The sequence below is a fragment of the Periophthalmus magnuspinnatus genome, chromosome 21 (genome assembly GCF_009829125.3).
Source record: "Periophthalmus magnuspinnatus isolate fPerMag1 chromosome 21, fPerMag1.2.pri, whole genome shotgun sequence".
Classification (NCBI taxonomy): Eukaryota; Metazoa; Chordata; class Actinopteri; order Gobiiformes; family Gobiidae; genus Periophthalmus; species Periophthalmus magnuspinnatus.
In genome coordinates, this window is record NC_047146.1 from 29,491,988 (window position 1) to 29,507,934 (window position 15,947).

The 15,947-nt window shown below is 41.8% G+C and overlaps 1 protein-coding gene across 1 annotated transcript in view; it reads left to right on the forward strand.

Moving 5' to 3' along the window:
• The window catches only part of LOC117389837 (dual specificity calcium/calmodulin-dependent 3',5'-cyclic nucleotide phosphodiesterase 1A), a 36,635-nt gene extending 21,775 nt beyond the window's left edge, over positions 1 to 14,860 (forward strand). The window contains exons 7-16 of the mRNA XM_033987563.2: positions 114 to 254; positions 352 to 452; positions 1,814 to 1,939; positions 2,410 to 2,511; positions 3,259 to 3,379; positions 4,727 to 4,808; positions 9,131 to 9,251; positions 9,763 to 9,944; positions 10,381 to 10,530; positions 10,694 to 14,860. Of these exons, the coding sequence (XP_033843454.2) occupies positions 114 to 254; positions 352 to 452; positions 1,814 to 1,939; positions 2,410 to 2,511; positions 3,259 to 3,379; positions 4,727 to 4,808; positions 9,131 to 9,251; positions 9,763 to 9,944; positions 10,381 to 10,530; positions 10,694 to 10,734 (1,167 nt within the window). The 3' untranslated portion in view covers positions 10,735 to 14,860. The remainder of the gene's footprint in view (positions 1 to 113; positions 255 to 351; positions 453 to 1,813; positions 1,940 to 2,409; positions 2,512 to 3,258; positions 3,380 to 4,726; positions 4,809 to 9,130; positions 9,252 to 9,762; positions 9,945 to 10,380; positions 10,531 to 10,693) is intronic.
• Positions 14,861 to 15,947: the final 1,087 nt, after the last annotated feature.

A 15,947-nucleotide genomic window follows, 5' to 3' on the forward strand; every position in this document is an offset into this window, starting at 1 on the left:
ACACACTAAACAGAACAGGCAGATACTAACAAATGAAAGAATTTGAGGCTTGGGGCCGTAACATACATGTGTAAACATAGTGACAGTGGTCATTCTATGCTTCCCACCTGCAGATCCCGGTGCAGGCGTTGGTGCTGTTCGTAGAGGCTCTGGAGGCAGGTTACAGCAAACACCGTAACCCCTACCATAACCTGATTCACGCTGCAGACGTCACGCAAACAGCTCACTTCCTCATGCTGCACACAGGACTCATGGTAAAGCACCTCACCACCACACATGTTTTTCATATCAGATATTAAATGCAAATGCAAATGTGATTGCCTATATTTTTGTTTTTTGTGTGGTCTGCAGCACTGGTTGAGTGAGCTGGAGATCCTGGCCATGGTTTTTGCAGCTGCCATCCATGACTTTGAGCACACAGGAACGACCAACAACTTTCACATTCACACAAGGTAACAGGCATGGCTTGTAACACACATGGCTCATAACACAGATCACTGATAACACATATGGCTGTATGACCAGTAATATATAGGACTAGTAACTTACATGACCAGACAGTACCATACATGACCAGACAACATGCATCACCACTGACACACATGACTGGTAACATACATGACCAGTAACAGCCAATGCCAGTAGCACGCATGACCAGTAACACACATGAACAATAACACGCATAGCCAGTATTATTCATGGCCAGTAACATCCATGACCAGTAACACATATGATAACTAACACACATGCTCAAAGAAATGCCAGACAGATTTATGAAGAGTAAAACATTTGACTGGTAACCCACGAATGGTCTGCAAAATGCATGACCTGTAAAAGATTTTACTTTTAAGTTTATTTGTTTATTTATTTGGATCTCATTAGCTGAAAGCAACACAATCAGCTAGTCTTTCTGGGTCCATTGAAATATAAAATATACAAACTTCTGTCTATAAAATTTTATCTTTACAAATATCCATTCATTACATTTGATATTTCATTGCAATAAAATTGCATTTCCTTAAAAAATAATCATAGCTGAATTCAAGTTCATCTAAAGTACACATTTACAGTAAATGTATTTAATTTAACTTTTGACCTTTTTGATACATTTTAAATAATTGTTTGTGTTTAAGCTGGTAAACTAGTAACACATGACCAGCAACATGCATGACTGGTAACGCACATGACCAGTGACACGTATGATCAGAGAAATACCAGATAGCTATATGAGCAGTAACGCATTTGACCAGTAACACACATGACCAAAGAAAAATCAACGACAGATGCATGACCAGTAACCCACATGAGCAGTAACATGAATGACCAATAACAGATTTGTCTAGTAACACACAAGGCCAGTAACACACATAGCCAATTACATACATGACCAGTAATGCACATTCACGACCAATAACATGCATGACTGGTGACACAAATGACTGGTAACATGCGTGACCAGTAATACATGACCAAATGGTAAAATTCATGACCAGTAACATGCCTGGCTGGTAACACACATGACCAATAACATACATGACCAGGTGACCACCAGAAATACCAAAACAGATGCATTACCAATGACGCATATGACCAGTATTCTGATGCATGAGTGAACAGTAACTTACATGATCGGTAGCACACAACCAGGAATAAACATGAACAAAAATATGTATCACCATAGAAATACCTGTGACGGATGCATGTTCTGTAACACTTATGACTGGTAACACATGGCCAGTAACACACATGACCAGTAACACACAGGCATCAATCTAACATTATAATAGCAAAAGCCCTGTTTGTTGGTGTGCAGGTCGGATGTGGCCATTCTGTACAATGACCGCTCAGTGCTGGAGAATCACCACGTGAGCGCTGCCTACAGGCTGATGGCAGATGAGGAAATGAACATCCTGATCAACCTCAATAAGGACGACTGGAGGTAACATACTTCTGTCTGAGCTTTAGAGAGTGAGGAGTGAGTACAACACCTTAGTTTGAGGTGTTTCTTAGTTTTACAAATGAATGACCCAACATGAGGCAGATGGAGCGAGGGGTTGCTGACTCCTAACACAGTAAAAATGTGCAACTCTGCAAGACAATTTAGACAAAATAGACAAAATAAGGAGAGGAGTAACAATTGTAATGCTGATTTAGACAAAAACGTTTGCATTATAATTTAGTGTTTTGGTTGTAATGATCAAATCTGAAAGGGCTACGAGTACATGAGTGTCTCATTAGTGTCCCATGTGTCTTTAAACCCACTCAAAACAGCAAATTGTATATATTAAATGGCCTTATAAAGAAACAAGTCTAGAATAGAAGGAGTCTAGAAGAGAAGAGTCTGTTTGAGCTCAGTCTGACTCAGCAAAACTAACTACAGGACCACCTCTGCGTGTGTGTGTGTCCCAGAGAGCTGAGGGCCCTGGTCATTGAGATGGTGATGTCCACAGACATGTCCTGTCACTTCCAGCAGATCAAGACCATGAGGAACTCTGTGTCACAGACGCCCAGGTGAGGCATGCTGTAAAGCGGGAGGAGAGACCAACCCAGGGTGTGTAGTGAGAGCAAAGGGGGGCAATAAGCTTAGAGTTTGTATCTCCCATCTGCACAGTTGAAGCATTTCATTGATGATCAGTCGAGATTCCTAGTTGGATAAACATCACCATTTCAATCAGGAACAAAAAAAAAGACCCGACCAGCTCGTAGTGACTCATTGAAGTGCGACACTTGGTTCAATCGGCTCAGTTGTGTCCAGACATCATCTTCTGCAGCCCTTTGCGATGCCTCTTCCATGCCATGTCTGACGCATCATGATTAAAAATATTAGTCCACATGATTCTTGTAACAGAGTTACCATGAGAGGGCTTGAAATGCAGCAACTCAAGACAGCACTGCAGACTACAATTAATATATATTTAGTTTCTTGCTATTTGCAGCTTATTTTACACTATTGTTGTCAGAATTATTGAACATTAGATACTAAAAGATACTGAAACTAGTATTGAAACCAGATACTCATTTGAGCGAGTATTGATACTTAAAGAGTCATATTCACAGGACAGAAATGAACCCATTCTGAATAGCTTTAGAGTGATCTTGAGCTGTATCAGAACAAACCACTGAGGAACCTACCAGGACAACTGAGGGATTACACAGATTTAAGGCCACATGCTTATATAAAAGAAAGTACTACGATTTAATGGTGATCATAATCACATTCTATTGTGTGTGTGTGTGTATATGTGTGTTTGTGTTAAGTCTGGATAAAGTGAAGGTGCTGTCCCTGGTGCTTCATGCTGCAGACATCAGCCACCCGGCCCGGGCCTGGCCCTTGCACTATCGCTGGACGCACAACCTCATGGAGGAGTTCTTCAGACAGGTACCTCAACCTTGCTCATGCCTGCTTTTCCCTGCTCCTGCATAATTCCGTTTTTGACCTAAATTAAAAGTAAACCAATTTCTCACTGATTAAAGGTACACTGTGTTACAGATATTTTTGCTTTGCTGTGTTCCACAGTATGACATTCAATGTATTTATCTTGCATTTAATCAGTTACATGTGTTGTTATTGCTCAAAAATATCTGGAAAAACGTGCATTCTTACTTTGAATGGCCTCCACAGATCTGACCTGTAACTTGCCCTGGTGGTGTCTGCGTGTACCTATGGAGATAGATGCATTTAATTTCAAATATGGAACATTTAAGGCAAAGAAAAAAACAATTCCACAAGTTAAATAGTGAATCTTTAAAGGTCCTATATTGCTCAAAATTGACTCTTGTGAGCTTTAAGCCACAATGCTGTTACCTCCTCAAAAGTTGTGTTTTGTTTCATTCATACATGTTTGAGTAACCCTTTATTATTAGTCTGTCTACATCTCTGAAGCTCAAAATGCTCTGTTCCACCTTGTGATGTCATGTAGTGCTACTTTTCAAGTTAACAGCTACTTTTTACCTTTAGTTTATTATATATTGGATATTCCAGGTCTGTTATGACCCAAACAATTCTAATGAAGGTGGATGGAGTTTAAAAAGACAGTGGAGCACTGTGTATTACCATGTGACATCACAAGATGGAAAAGAATATTTTTCGTTTGAGAAAATAAATATGCAGGATTTGTGTGTTAAACATGTGTGAAAAAAAACTAAACACAACTCCAGGTATGTTTTTTGATGAGGAAACATCATCATAACATACGCCAGAAAATAGCGTAATATGGGCCCTTTAATAATCATAGGAAAAGAATTTGATGCATTACTATAAATCAAGAGTAGATGTGTAATATTTTGTCACGCACAAATTGGTGTTACTGCAACTAAAGTGGTAAAGGTTTTGCCTGACCAGCCAAGCTGTCCTTTCTTCTGTTGGAATGCAGAAGGGTCTGGAACCAAATCATAAAGAGCATCATAACTTAGTCCAATTACAAAGGATAATTTGTAGGGAAACATGTTCTCTGAGTATTTATAACAACTTTTACCTCATATACGTACAATAGAGGATACAGTTTCAGATCCACATTCTTGTAAAGTATTGTTAACGCGTGCGCTGTTGGCTCGGCAGGCATGTGAAACTGCCTCTTCAATGACTATGACTTCATCTAATCTAAATATGACTGTACACATCTATCGTAACTCCAGAACGTTTTTTCCTTAGATAAGGTTAAGCAGGCAGCCTTGACGCCTCCTGGCAGTCCTACACATGTCTGCTCACAGTGTGTTTATGTCTCAGGGCGACAAAGAGATGCAGTTGGGCCTGCCTTTCTCCCCACTGTGCGACAGGAAGGCCACCATGATCGCCCAGTCCCAGATCGGTACTGTCCCTACACACACACATATACACTCTCACCATGATCCTTCAGTCCTAGATCGGTACTGTCCCTGCGCACACATATACACTCTCACCATGATCGCACTGTAGAGAGAATTAAGTACAGAGGAGTGGGTGGAGATAGGGGTGAACACAGATTTTCTGAGCACTCAAGCCTCAAATGCAATATATACAGGATTGGAGTCAGTGTAATCAGTTATTTATGTATGAATAGTCCAATGGAGAAAATACATAAAATACATAATTTCCTATAATGTAGCAAAGTTTTATGAACAAATACATCCTAAAGAAATAAGTATGCTTAAAGGGCCGATATTACACTATTTTCTGATCTATGCTATAATGATGTTTTCTCATTAAAAACATACCTGGAGTTGTGTTGTGTTTCATTCACAAGTTTAACACACAAACCCTGCATATTTAGGTTCTTCACTCAAACAGAAAACACTCTGTTCCACCTTGTGATTTTGTGTGGTAATACAGGAAGTGCTCCACTATGTTTATAACACCTTCACTAGAATAATTTGGATTATTCCAGCCCTGGAATTATCAATCTTCTGAACTAAAGGTAAAGGGTAACTTTGCAGAGCATTTTGAGCTTTGGAGATGTAGACAGGTTAATAAAAAAGGATACGCAAACATGTGAATGAAACAAAACACAACTCCAGACTTAACACTTTAAGTCATGTTATAATGTTGTTATTTCTTGACTTAAAGCCCACAAGAATCGAATCACAAAGATCCCAATAACACATCTGGAGAAGCCGTGACTGTAAAGGAAAAAAAATATTGTGTGATTATTAGGCAAAGGGTAAGCCATCAGGCAAATATTAGACATGTGTTTCAAAGTGTACACACCCATTTTAGATCAACAGCAATGATAAACTACAGCCTCTCCACTGAGCACCCACTAAGCATACCAGTCACACACTGTCTCGTTCAGCCTAATTTTTTCTTTATGTTTAGTACCTTCTACATTTTATATACTGTCGTAACGACTGACAGGGGGACCAAAGATTCAGAACTTGGGTAACAATTTAATAATGTTTATTTACAGATTGTAATATGCAAATAAAGGTAGATGGATCAAACAGTTGAGAGCGGGGTTGTTTGCAGTAGTCCTTGAGCAGATCGTGGACAGCGGAGTCAGAGACGAGGTAATCCGTTCCGGTCAAAGTGAACTGGGTCGGAGCGTGTGAGATTTGTACCGGTCATGGAGAGCTGAGTCGGAGGCAGAGGAGCTGAGCGGGTCCAGGGAGCGGGATCTGACAAAGAGCAAAAAAAAATCCAAAAAAAATGAGACTGAGCCAAGCAGAGCTGTACCACTGTGGATACACGGACGATCTGGCATGTCAGGTGTGAGGTCATTGGTCCCTTTGTCCTCCCCCGGTGCAGCTTGATTAGAAATTAGTTGCAGGTGTGCATGGGAGGAGCCGAAATCTCCACCCAGCTCCAGGCTCTGACACAGAAGGGAGGGGGAAAACGGTACAAAACACAAGGCAGAAAGACTGGGATCTGGACAGTAACCCCCCCGCTCCCAATCCACAAGATATTTTAGTCAACTACCCCACCGGCGGACATCAATGAGCCACTGGACTGTGAAAGTCGGGTGACCATCCACAACCCGGGCGGGAGGAGGGGGCTCAGCCAGAGGTCACTTGAATGAATGGGTTTAAGCTGAGACACATGGAACGTAGGGTAGATGCGGAAGGAAGGAGGGAGTTGAAGGCGTACTGCAGATGGGCTGATGATTTTGGTTATCTTGAAGGGCCCCTTTCCATAATTCCTTTCCGAGAATATGTTTTTAGAGGGATATTTTTAAAGGAGAGCAAAACTGACTGACTGGTTGATATTGAGGAGCGGGAGTACGGTGCTTGTCTACCTTCATCCTGGCCCCGGATTGGAGAAGGGCAGCCCTAGTTCTTCTCCAGACCCTGTGGCAGCGTTGGAGGTGGTGTTGAACAGAGGGCACTGCCAGGTCCGTCTCCTCAGACAGGAAGAGTAGAAGCTGGTAACGTAGAGAGGCTTGAAAAGAGGATAGACTGGCAGCAGGACTTACCAAGGAGTTGTGGGAGTATTCAACCTATGGCAAGAATGTGCTCCAAGTAGAGGGATTGGAGGAAACAACACAGCATAGCGTAGTTTCTAGGTATTGGTTGGCCCGCTCAGTTTGTCCATTAGTCTGAGGGTGAAAGCCAGAGGTAAGACTCACCGATGCACCTCACAGCAGGAAAGCCAAACTTGGGCTGTAAATTGCATTCCTTGGTCAGACACAATATCCACAGGGATTCCATGGAGTTAGAACACGTGGTTGGTTATGTGGTCCACAGTCTCTTTGGCGGTCGGGAGTTTCGGAGGGCATCGAAATGGGCTGCTTTAGAGAACCGGTTAACAATTGTGAGAATGACTGTGTTACCTTGAGATGGGGGAAGGCCAGTCATGAAGTCCACTGAGACCAAGGGCATTTCGTAACTGGTAGCGGTTGGAGCAGACCGGTAGGTGGCGAGTGGGAGGCTTTGCCCCTGAAACACACCTGGCACACCAACACATAAGCCCTGGTGTCTTTGACGACCGTGGGCCACCAGACGTGATGTCTCAATAGGGAGAGTGTGCAATTGACCCCTGGATGGCAGGCGAACCAAGAGCAGTGGACCCATTCAAGTACCTTGAAGCGGACAGGATCTGGAACAAAAGAGAGTACCAGGTGGGACATTACCTGGATCAGGCTGGGTGGGTTGAGCCTCCCGTACCAGATCCTTAATCCCCCAGTGAAAAGCGGCGACCACACAGGTTGGGGGTATGATGGGCTCCGGAGGGGTGGCAGTATCCTCCTGGGAGAACTGGCATGAGAGTGCATCCGGCTTGATGTTGCGGGATCCTCTGCGATACGCGAGTATGATGTTGACTATAGTGAGGCATCATCTTGACAGTGTGGGTGATTGAAGACTAGTTTAAATTCTCCCACAACGCCATCAAAAGTCACATGGTCTAATGCAGTGTTTGAAAATTTTGCCTTTGCCCACTGGAATGCTCTCCCCCTCAATAATCCAAATAGTTTGATTGTGTTGCCCAATGATGACTCTGTGATGCAAAAACACCCGGTGTAGCGTTTGATCTGGCCCAGAGTCTGATTGGTCCATGTTGGCCAGATCTCTGTCGTAACAACTGACAGGGGGACCAAAGATTCAGAACTCGGGTAACAGTTTAACAATGTTTATTTACAGATTGTAATATGCAAATAAAGGTAGATGGATCAGACAGTTGAGAGAAGGGTTATTTGCAGTAGTCCTTGAGGGGATCGTGGACAGCCTGGTCAGAGACGAAGTAATCCGGTCTGGTCAAAGTGAACTGGGTCGGATGGTGTGAGGTTTGTACCAGTCGTGGAGAACTGGGTCAGAAGCAAAGGAGCTGAGCGGATCCAGGGAGCGGGATTTGACAAGGAGCAAAAACATCCAACTTAGTGAAAAGTAACAAACGATAAAACATGAGACTGAGCCAAGCAGAGCTGTACCACTGTGGATACGCGGACGATCTGGCACTGAGTGTCATCTCCTTGGTCCCCTTGTCTTCCCCAGGCGCAGCTTGATTAGAGATTAGTTGTCGGTGTGCATGGGAGGAGCCCAAATCTCCGCCCAGTTCCAAACACAGAAGGGAGGGGGAAAACAGCACACAACACAAGGCAGACTGGGATCTTGACATATTTTTTTATTTTATATTCAAATCCTCAATAGTCAGTTGTTGACTGCGCTGCGGACACTTGGTCTTGGGCTTCTCTCAATGAGCTTCCCGACGAAGTCTCCTGAAATGGTTTTCACTTCACAGCTGTACCTTGCCTGGCTTAGAAATGCTAAAAGTGCAAAACAGTGATCAAAGCAAAGGGTGGTTATTTTACTTCTTTTTTTTTTTATTCTTTTTTTTTTATCTAAAGCATTATTTTGAGTTTAGTGATGCCTTCAGTGATAATCTACAATGTAAATAATCATGGAAATAAAGAAGAAAAATTTATGAAAACGTGTGTCCAAACTTTTGACTGGCAGTGTATGTTTTTTTTTGTTTTGTTTTTTTTTTTACTAGAAACACCTGAATGGCTTGTAGTCCTCTGTTTACACCTATTTGTTTCTTTGTCCTGCTATAGACAGAGATAAGAGTAGTCTGACATGTTTTGGAGCAAAGAATTTGGCGCACTCCGAGTTCTCTTGTGCATGTAAACATAGTGAATGAAGCCTCTTCTGAGCATGTTTCACATGCGCTCACTCCCAGGTGGTGAGTGCTCTATGACCAATTTTGCTTGTGTGTGCTTCTTAGGCTTCATAGACTTCATCGTGGAGCCCACCTTTAGTGTGCTGGTGGACACTATGGAGAAGGTGATTGGTCCACTGATCGAAGAGGACCGAAAGGCTAGAGAGTCAGGCAACAGGAGGTCCAGGTAAGGTAATTCCCATTTATGATCATTGGGGTAATACTTGATCTAACCTTCACACTTCATCATCACATTGTTTCTGGTCAATAAATTCAGGAAACATCAAATAAATGGGTCTATTAAGTAGCGGATGATTAAACATAATGTGCATACAATCTTCTCATTATCAATAGCAGCACACTGTACAATAAAGTTTTTGAATTTTTGTCGTGAGGCAAAGGCACAGACATGTGTAGTAAGTAAACTTGCACCATGCTCTCCTCATTCTGTTGCTGAGATGTTGTTTATGAGCATGGGGGGAGTAATGTACAAATAGAGAAAGAAAGAAAGAAAGAAAGAAAGTCATATTTACGCCAATAAGCAGATTAGGGCCCTGTTTTGTTGCAACTCAATGTAGATTGACAGACAGACATGAATGATAAAACTAACAGGAGTTGGGAGGCTGGTAACTGGGAAACTGGTTAATCTTGACATCCCTATAAGGAGGAGGTATGAGCTAGGCTTCTCTCTGATGTAGTCTGACCGGGAGCGGCACAGTGACAGTGGAGTCGGTCCAGAGGCACAGCAGCAGTCGCCATGGACAGGAGGACGCTCAGACAGATTTCTCCCTGACGGCCATAGACTTGCCCGGGCTGCGGCAGCGCCTCAGTGGGGTCATCGTCAGCAACAAGGAGCGTTGGAAGGAGTTGTCGCTGCATGGTACAGGAACACGAACAGTTTAAAGTGTTTAAAAGAGGCTACAAAACAGCCACTGAAAACATGTGGATTATGGTCCAAATTCTGAGAGTTGGTGTTGCATTTTACTGGCCTAGTCTTCACTGATGGATAGAATGCTAAATATTAAAAAGTAACTTAACTGCACATAGTCATACTGGATTGGTAATTGTAGAATAAATTGAAGTAGCAGTACCCAGCACTCGGAGACACTGTGATTGTGTAAATTTTGCATAATATAGAACCTTTAAGCCTAATTTAAATATGCTTTATTAAATGAAATTCCTCGTTTAGTGAGGCATTTTGTGTGAATCAAAAACCCACTTGTTGATTTGTAAAGTTAAACATCACAGACGTGTGTGATCCTTTGGTTCTGTTCAAGTTTAACCATTATAATGAACTGTATTAACCTGTGTGTCAGAGGTGGCCAATAAGGAACAGGAGAAGAAAGAGGAGGCGGAGCCTAAAGTCAGCACAGAATTACATGACTCTCCCAGTCATGCTGCCGACCAATCACAGAGCTCCAAGGACAGCCCCCCTGAGCCTGAGACAGATCATTCCAACTGGAACGGTGAGTAGGCCTGTCATGACAATACATTTTGATGTTTTTTCTTCTTTTATATATTGACCAATAAGACGATATAGTAATTATCATGACAGGCCTAATGGTGAGTCACCTGTGTGTGAGTAGAAATTAATGCTTTTGGGTTCTAACTGAGTGTGGATTGTTCCAGGGGCAGGGCCAGATTTACAGGAGGAGGAGGAGGAGGCCTGAGGACACCTGAGGACTGTGGACGTCTTAGATGGTCATGTGACTTCACCTTCGAATGTCCTCCTCAGGACATGGACCCTCTGCCCATCTCACCGACACTCAATCTAGAACCATGTTTGTTGTATTACAGAATATTGTGTAGAAATCAGCCTGCTGTTTATATAGTCCAGAGTACAGACATAGACCTGCACCAAAGATGGTAAGGATATGTTAAAAAAAAACACAAAATTAGCAGTCAGACCTTGGAGGGCAGAGGTCCGAATGAGGAGCAGAATGTTGAGCAGATTAGGGGTGATGTAGGGGCCTGTGCAGAGGGGGGGAGGGGCGCTGTGAGCCCCAGCTTTAGGTGTTGTGACCATGTTGCTATATGCTTTTGTGACCAATCCTGTTATAAATATGACATTCTGAGGATATAAGACTGTTTGTAAGCGCACTCCTGGTCTGTCTCCTGCTGAAGTCATCCCAGACGCTGATGTAATGTTCTAAACTTACTGTGTAAAGGACTTTTGAGGGTTGTCACAATCTCAGTTGGAGGGCAGGGTAAATAAGACTGTAAAAGTAAGATACTATTTTTAAAAAGGAACAACAAATCTGTATTCTGCTGGGTTGTTGCCAGTGTATGAACTACAATCCAGCCAGTGTGACAAAAAATCCTTGTAATGATTTGCTGGAGAACTCCTGACAGAGACTTTGTGCCAGTTATTGTTTCCTGTGGAGAAAATTGCCATCTTTGAGCCTGCTGGGGCAGTGTGGTCTATTCTAGTCTTCTACATTTGTTCTGTGGGCTGTGCTCTCTGTAGCCCAATCGAACCATGGCACACTTTAGACTCTGACATGGTTGGAAGAGGTGGGTCAAAGCACAACACAATTGCTAATGTATGTGTACACGCACTAAAAACACACTCCAAACCACACAGTGCATCCACACTTACTTTCAAGAAGGACAGTCGCAGAAGTTTAGAAGTCTCTCGTCTTCTTTTAGCTGTGCTGCTCCAGGCTATCCCAAAGCCTGATGGAGTAGGGTTTTAGATTTTCTCCGCTACAGTGTTAGCCCATTGTGCGATAGGTAAACAAGCAGTGCTATCTGATGACATCACTGGGTTTGTTTGTGCAGGTATGAGTACAGGCCACAGAACTCTCCCCAATCAATCATCATCCTAAATGTGCCTCCATCCTCCACTCAAACTGATGGTCTCTTTCTTAGCATGTAAGTCTGTATGTAAACAGATGTGCATCTATATGTATATACATGGATATGGATATGCCCGAGGACTGCTCTATTATGGTAAAAATCATAGTCACCATTTTTGGTTCATAATTGAAACCACTATTATTTCAAACTATTACTTGTACACTGCCGAAATTCACCTGTAGAGAAAGCATAGTTTTTCTTTATTTTATTAGCAATTTTATTCAGTATTAATTGAAATCAAGACTTTAGATTTGAGTCATTGCACAGTCCTAATACATGCCTGTACTCTGTGCATGTACATGTATGTAACAAGATAGGTGAGTGTTTGTCCTACAATCAGGACATTGAATGTATGAGTGTGTATATACATTAATGTAGCACATGTGACTGTATGGGTCATCACATTGTGCAACTAAATCATCTCATTATACGGTCTCATCCTACTGTCTATCTGCTGTCTCATCCTATTGTCTACCTATTGTCTCATCGTGCTGTCTCACACTGCCTACATGTTCTCTCATCCTATTGTCTCATCCTTCTGTGTACCTGTTTTTTCCATCCTACTGTTCTCCTGTTGTCTCATCCTGCTGTCTACCTGCTGTCTACCTGCTGTCTCATCCTACGGTTACCTGTTGTCTCATCCTGTTGTTTACCTGGTGTCTATCCTACTGTCTCTGCCAGAGCTTTGAGCCAGAAGTCATCAGTGCGCCCCACATCTCCTGTATGTGTTGTATGTTCACTGTTAGCACATGTGCCACCAGGCTAATGCTAGTGCTAGCCCGGAACATTCTGAGGACACTGTCTTCTGTCAGGAGTTGGTCTGAAGTGTACCAGAACAGGCTAAGACAAAGGTGACTGAAGTGAGCATGTGTTACAATACTTCTGCAAAGGCAGCTCTTGGACAACATGTCTAAACTAGTAACTCTGTAGTTTTAGTAATCAAAATGATAATTGAAGCAAAATTAATTTTGCCTTAATAAATATATATTTTTTGTAATTTGCATGAGCCCCAATGTGTGTTGTGACCTTTGACACTGCAGTGCAGTTTTGTACCTGCTCACATGTGTCTAAAACAAATTGGGCTAGTGCTAGATAGCTGGATCTGGAGGGACAGAAGTTCAGAAGTCCTTTATTACCCGGACACATTCTCCTTTTGAGACGCAAAAAAACATCCAGGAGGAATTTCTAAATTACCCCGAAATGTCAAGGATTTTGACACTATATCAGTCGACAGCTTTGTGTGGGCCACTTTTCTTAATTTTGGTGACAGGTCATCTAACACAATCATGGATCTACATAAGATCTTATTATACTTCCATAGATACAATCATCGGCGCTTCTCCAGCACCGTGCATCTAAACAGCGCCTTTCCCCTGCTCCTGATCATACATGCAACATGCAACTACATGTGAAGAGGTTTGATGTCATAACGCAGTGCTTTATATCTCAAACTCTACACCATATTTTATTGTATGAAAATTTACCTCATATTAGTGGAAATACGTTCATAAAGAAGCGATGTGAATTCAGATACTCATAATTACGTCTCAACAGTAGCTTATGGAATACAGGATAAAAGATTTAAGCCTATAGTGTTTGTTCTTCTCTGTCTCAAGCACAGACTGAACGCTCCTGTCTGTGAGAAGTACACATGAACAGGGCTCTATCGGAGCAGGGGACAGGGGACATGCAGTAGACACTGTCAGGAAAATAAACCCACAAAAAAATATATCTACATTGTCTTATATTGGTAAACTGTGGTTTTGTAGACCTCTAAAATGCAATGAAATGCATGTGGTTTACCTAAAATTGCCCTGAGGAGGAACTCAGACCCCTGGTATACATATTACCACACATTTGCAATATTAAATTCAAACAACAGAAACATCAACAGAAATTGAACTTTCACCACAGAACCAGGTGTCTTCTTTTTTGATAACCCCAATCTTAACCATTTCCCCCACCGTAACATAGGCCTTATCCTGTTCCTAAACTAACCAAACCCTAACCTTAACCCCATTTTCTAACTTTAAAAAATAACCCTGTCTCTCTACTTCATCACTTCAAATAACAAATCACAGCAGACTCTCCCTCCCGATCCAACACTCTAGCATTAATCAACAAACTGTGTTCAACTTCCGACACCTCAAAGGCCACTCTAGAGTCACTGAGCCAAGATGGCTACTGTGGAGCCGCTGGGAGTTTACCAATCACCAGGATCCTTTGTGCCTGAACAACACACTGGATGCACACATGTCAAATCAATACATCTAAAAGAAAATAACTTAAGTATTTTAAAGGGAATTATTATGCAAAATTGACTTTGGAACGTTCTACCATGCATTGTTCCCTCATTAAAAATTTGCCTGAAGAGGTTTTAGACGTCATCCATGCATGTCTGAGTAATATAGTGATTTCTCCCAGGCCCTATTTAAACCCCCCTTACGGTTAGCAGTATGAGACTGTACAAGGCTACTTGACCCATGCTCCCACACGACAATTTTCCATAAATATACAAAAGTAAACACAATACACTACAGTGTATATGCAGTAGGGTTTCAAAACTGAAACTTGCTGAACATGTACATTGTTTTTGGTGAATATAGCATTTTCAGAACAAAAGGTGGCATGATGATCTAAATAGGTTACGTTTAATTTATTTAATTTATATGAATCATCACAGTTTAAACACTTATGTGAAGCAGTTGAGCACACACTACTGTCAAATGTCCCACCGCATGCAGTCACAGGATGCTGGTGATTGGTTCTTGCTGAGGGCGGGTCTCACTTGCGGGTCAGGAGGGATGAGGAGTTGGGACCCGTCAATGTGTGTGGACAATGTGGTTACCGTGGATACTGATGTGTAGCGTGTGATGGCGGACATGTACAGCTCTCTGTATTATTGTAAGAAACATGCAGATCTATTAAAGAGTCATGAAATAAACCCTGTTTGTCTGATTCATGACCCATTTGAACAGCACCTTCTAGTGGCTGCTGATTCCTGATCACACAAGTTAGTAGTTCATTGTTTGGGCTTAAAACCAAATAGATTAAAATCCTATATTACAATAAATTAACTCTTGGGAGCTTTAAACCATGTTATAATGCCGTTACCTCATCAAAACACATATCTGTGGTTGTTTTGTTTCGTTCACACATGATTGAGTATTCCTTTATTAGTTGGCCTACATTCCCAAAGCTCAAAATGCTCTGTTCTACCTTGTGATGCCATGTAGCAGTTGTTTTCAAGTTAACTGCTACTGTGTACCTGTGTACACAGTAGCTGTACTGTGCACTGTGTTTTGTGTACGGTGTACCCAATGCCTACCGTTTAGTAGACATGTATGGCGTTTAAAAACACAGTGGGGCACTTCCCGTTTACCACATGACATCACAAGGTGGAGTGTTTTCTGTCTGAGAGAAGAACTAAATATGCAGGGGTTTTGGGTTAAACATGTGTGAATCAAACATAACACAGTTATTTTTATCATTTGATGATGAAGAAACAGCATAACATAGATCAGAAAATAATGTAAAATGTGCCCTTTAAAGAAAAAGACAAACCATTTACCCAACAGATTTTTTTAACTGAAGAAATTGTGCAACATGTTGAGATTGTTATTATGAAAAGTTTGGAACAGTATGATTAGCAATAGAGAAGATCAAGCTCTATGCCTTCTGTGGCTGTTTATTGCAGCCCTAGATAGAGCGGTGCAAAAAACACAAATGTTCTAATCATTTCATATTGTCAACATAAAGCTTTTGTCACTTGTAGATATATTCACAGTGGGAAGAGTCACCACAACACCACAAGTACTGTTACTTCAATAAACATACAGTAGGGCAAAAAAGGACTTAGTCAGCCACCAATTGTGCAAGTTCTCCCACTTAAAAAGATGAGAGGCCTGTAATTTTCATTATAGGTACACTTCAACTATGAGACACAAAATGAGAAAAGTCCAGAAAATCAGTTTGTCTGATTTTTAAAGAATTTATTTGCAAATTATGGTGGAAAATAAGTATT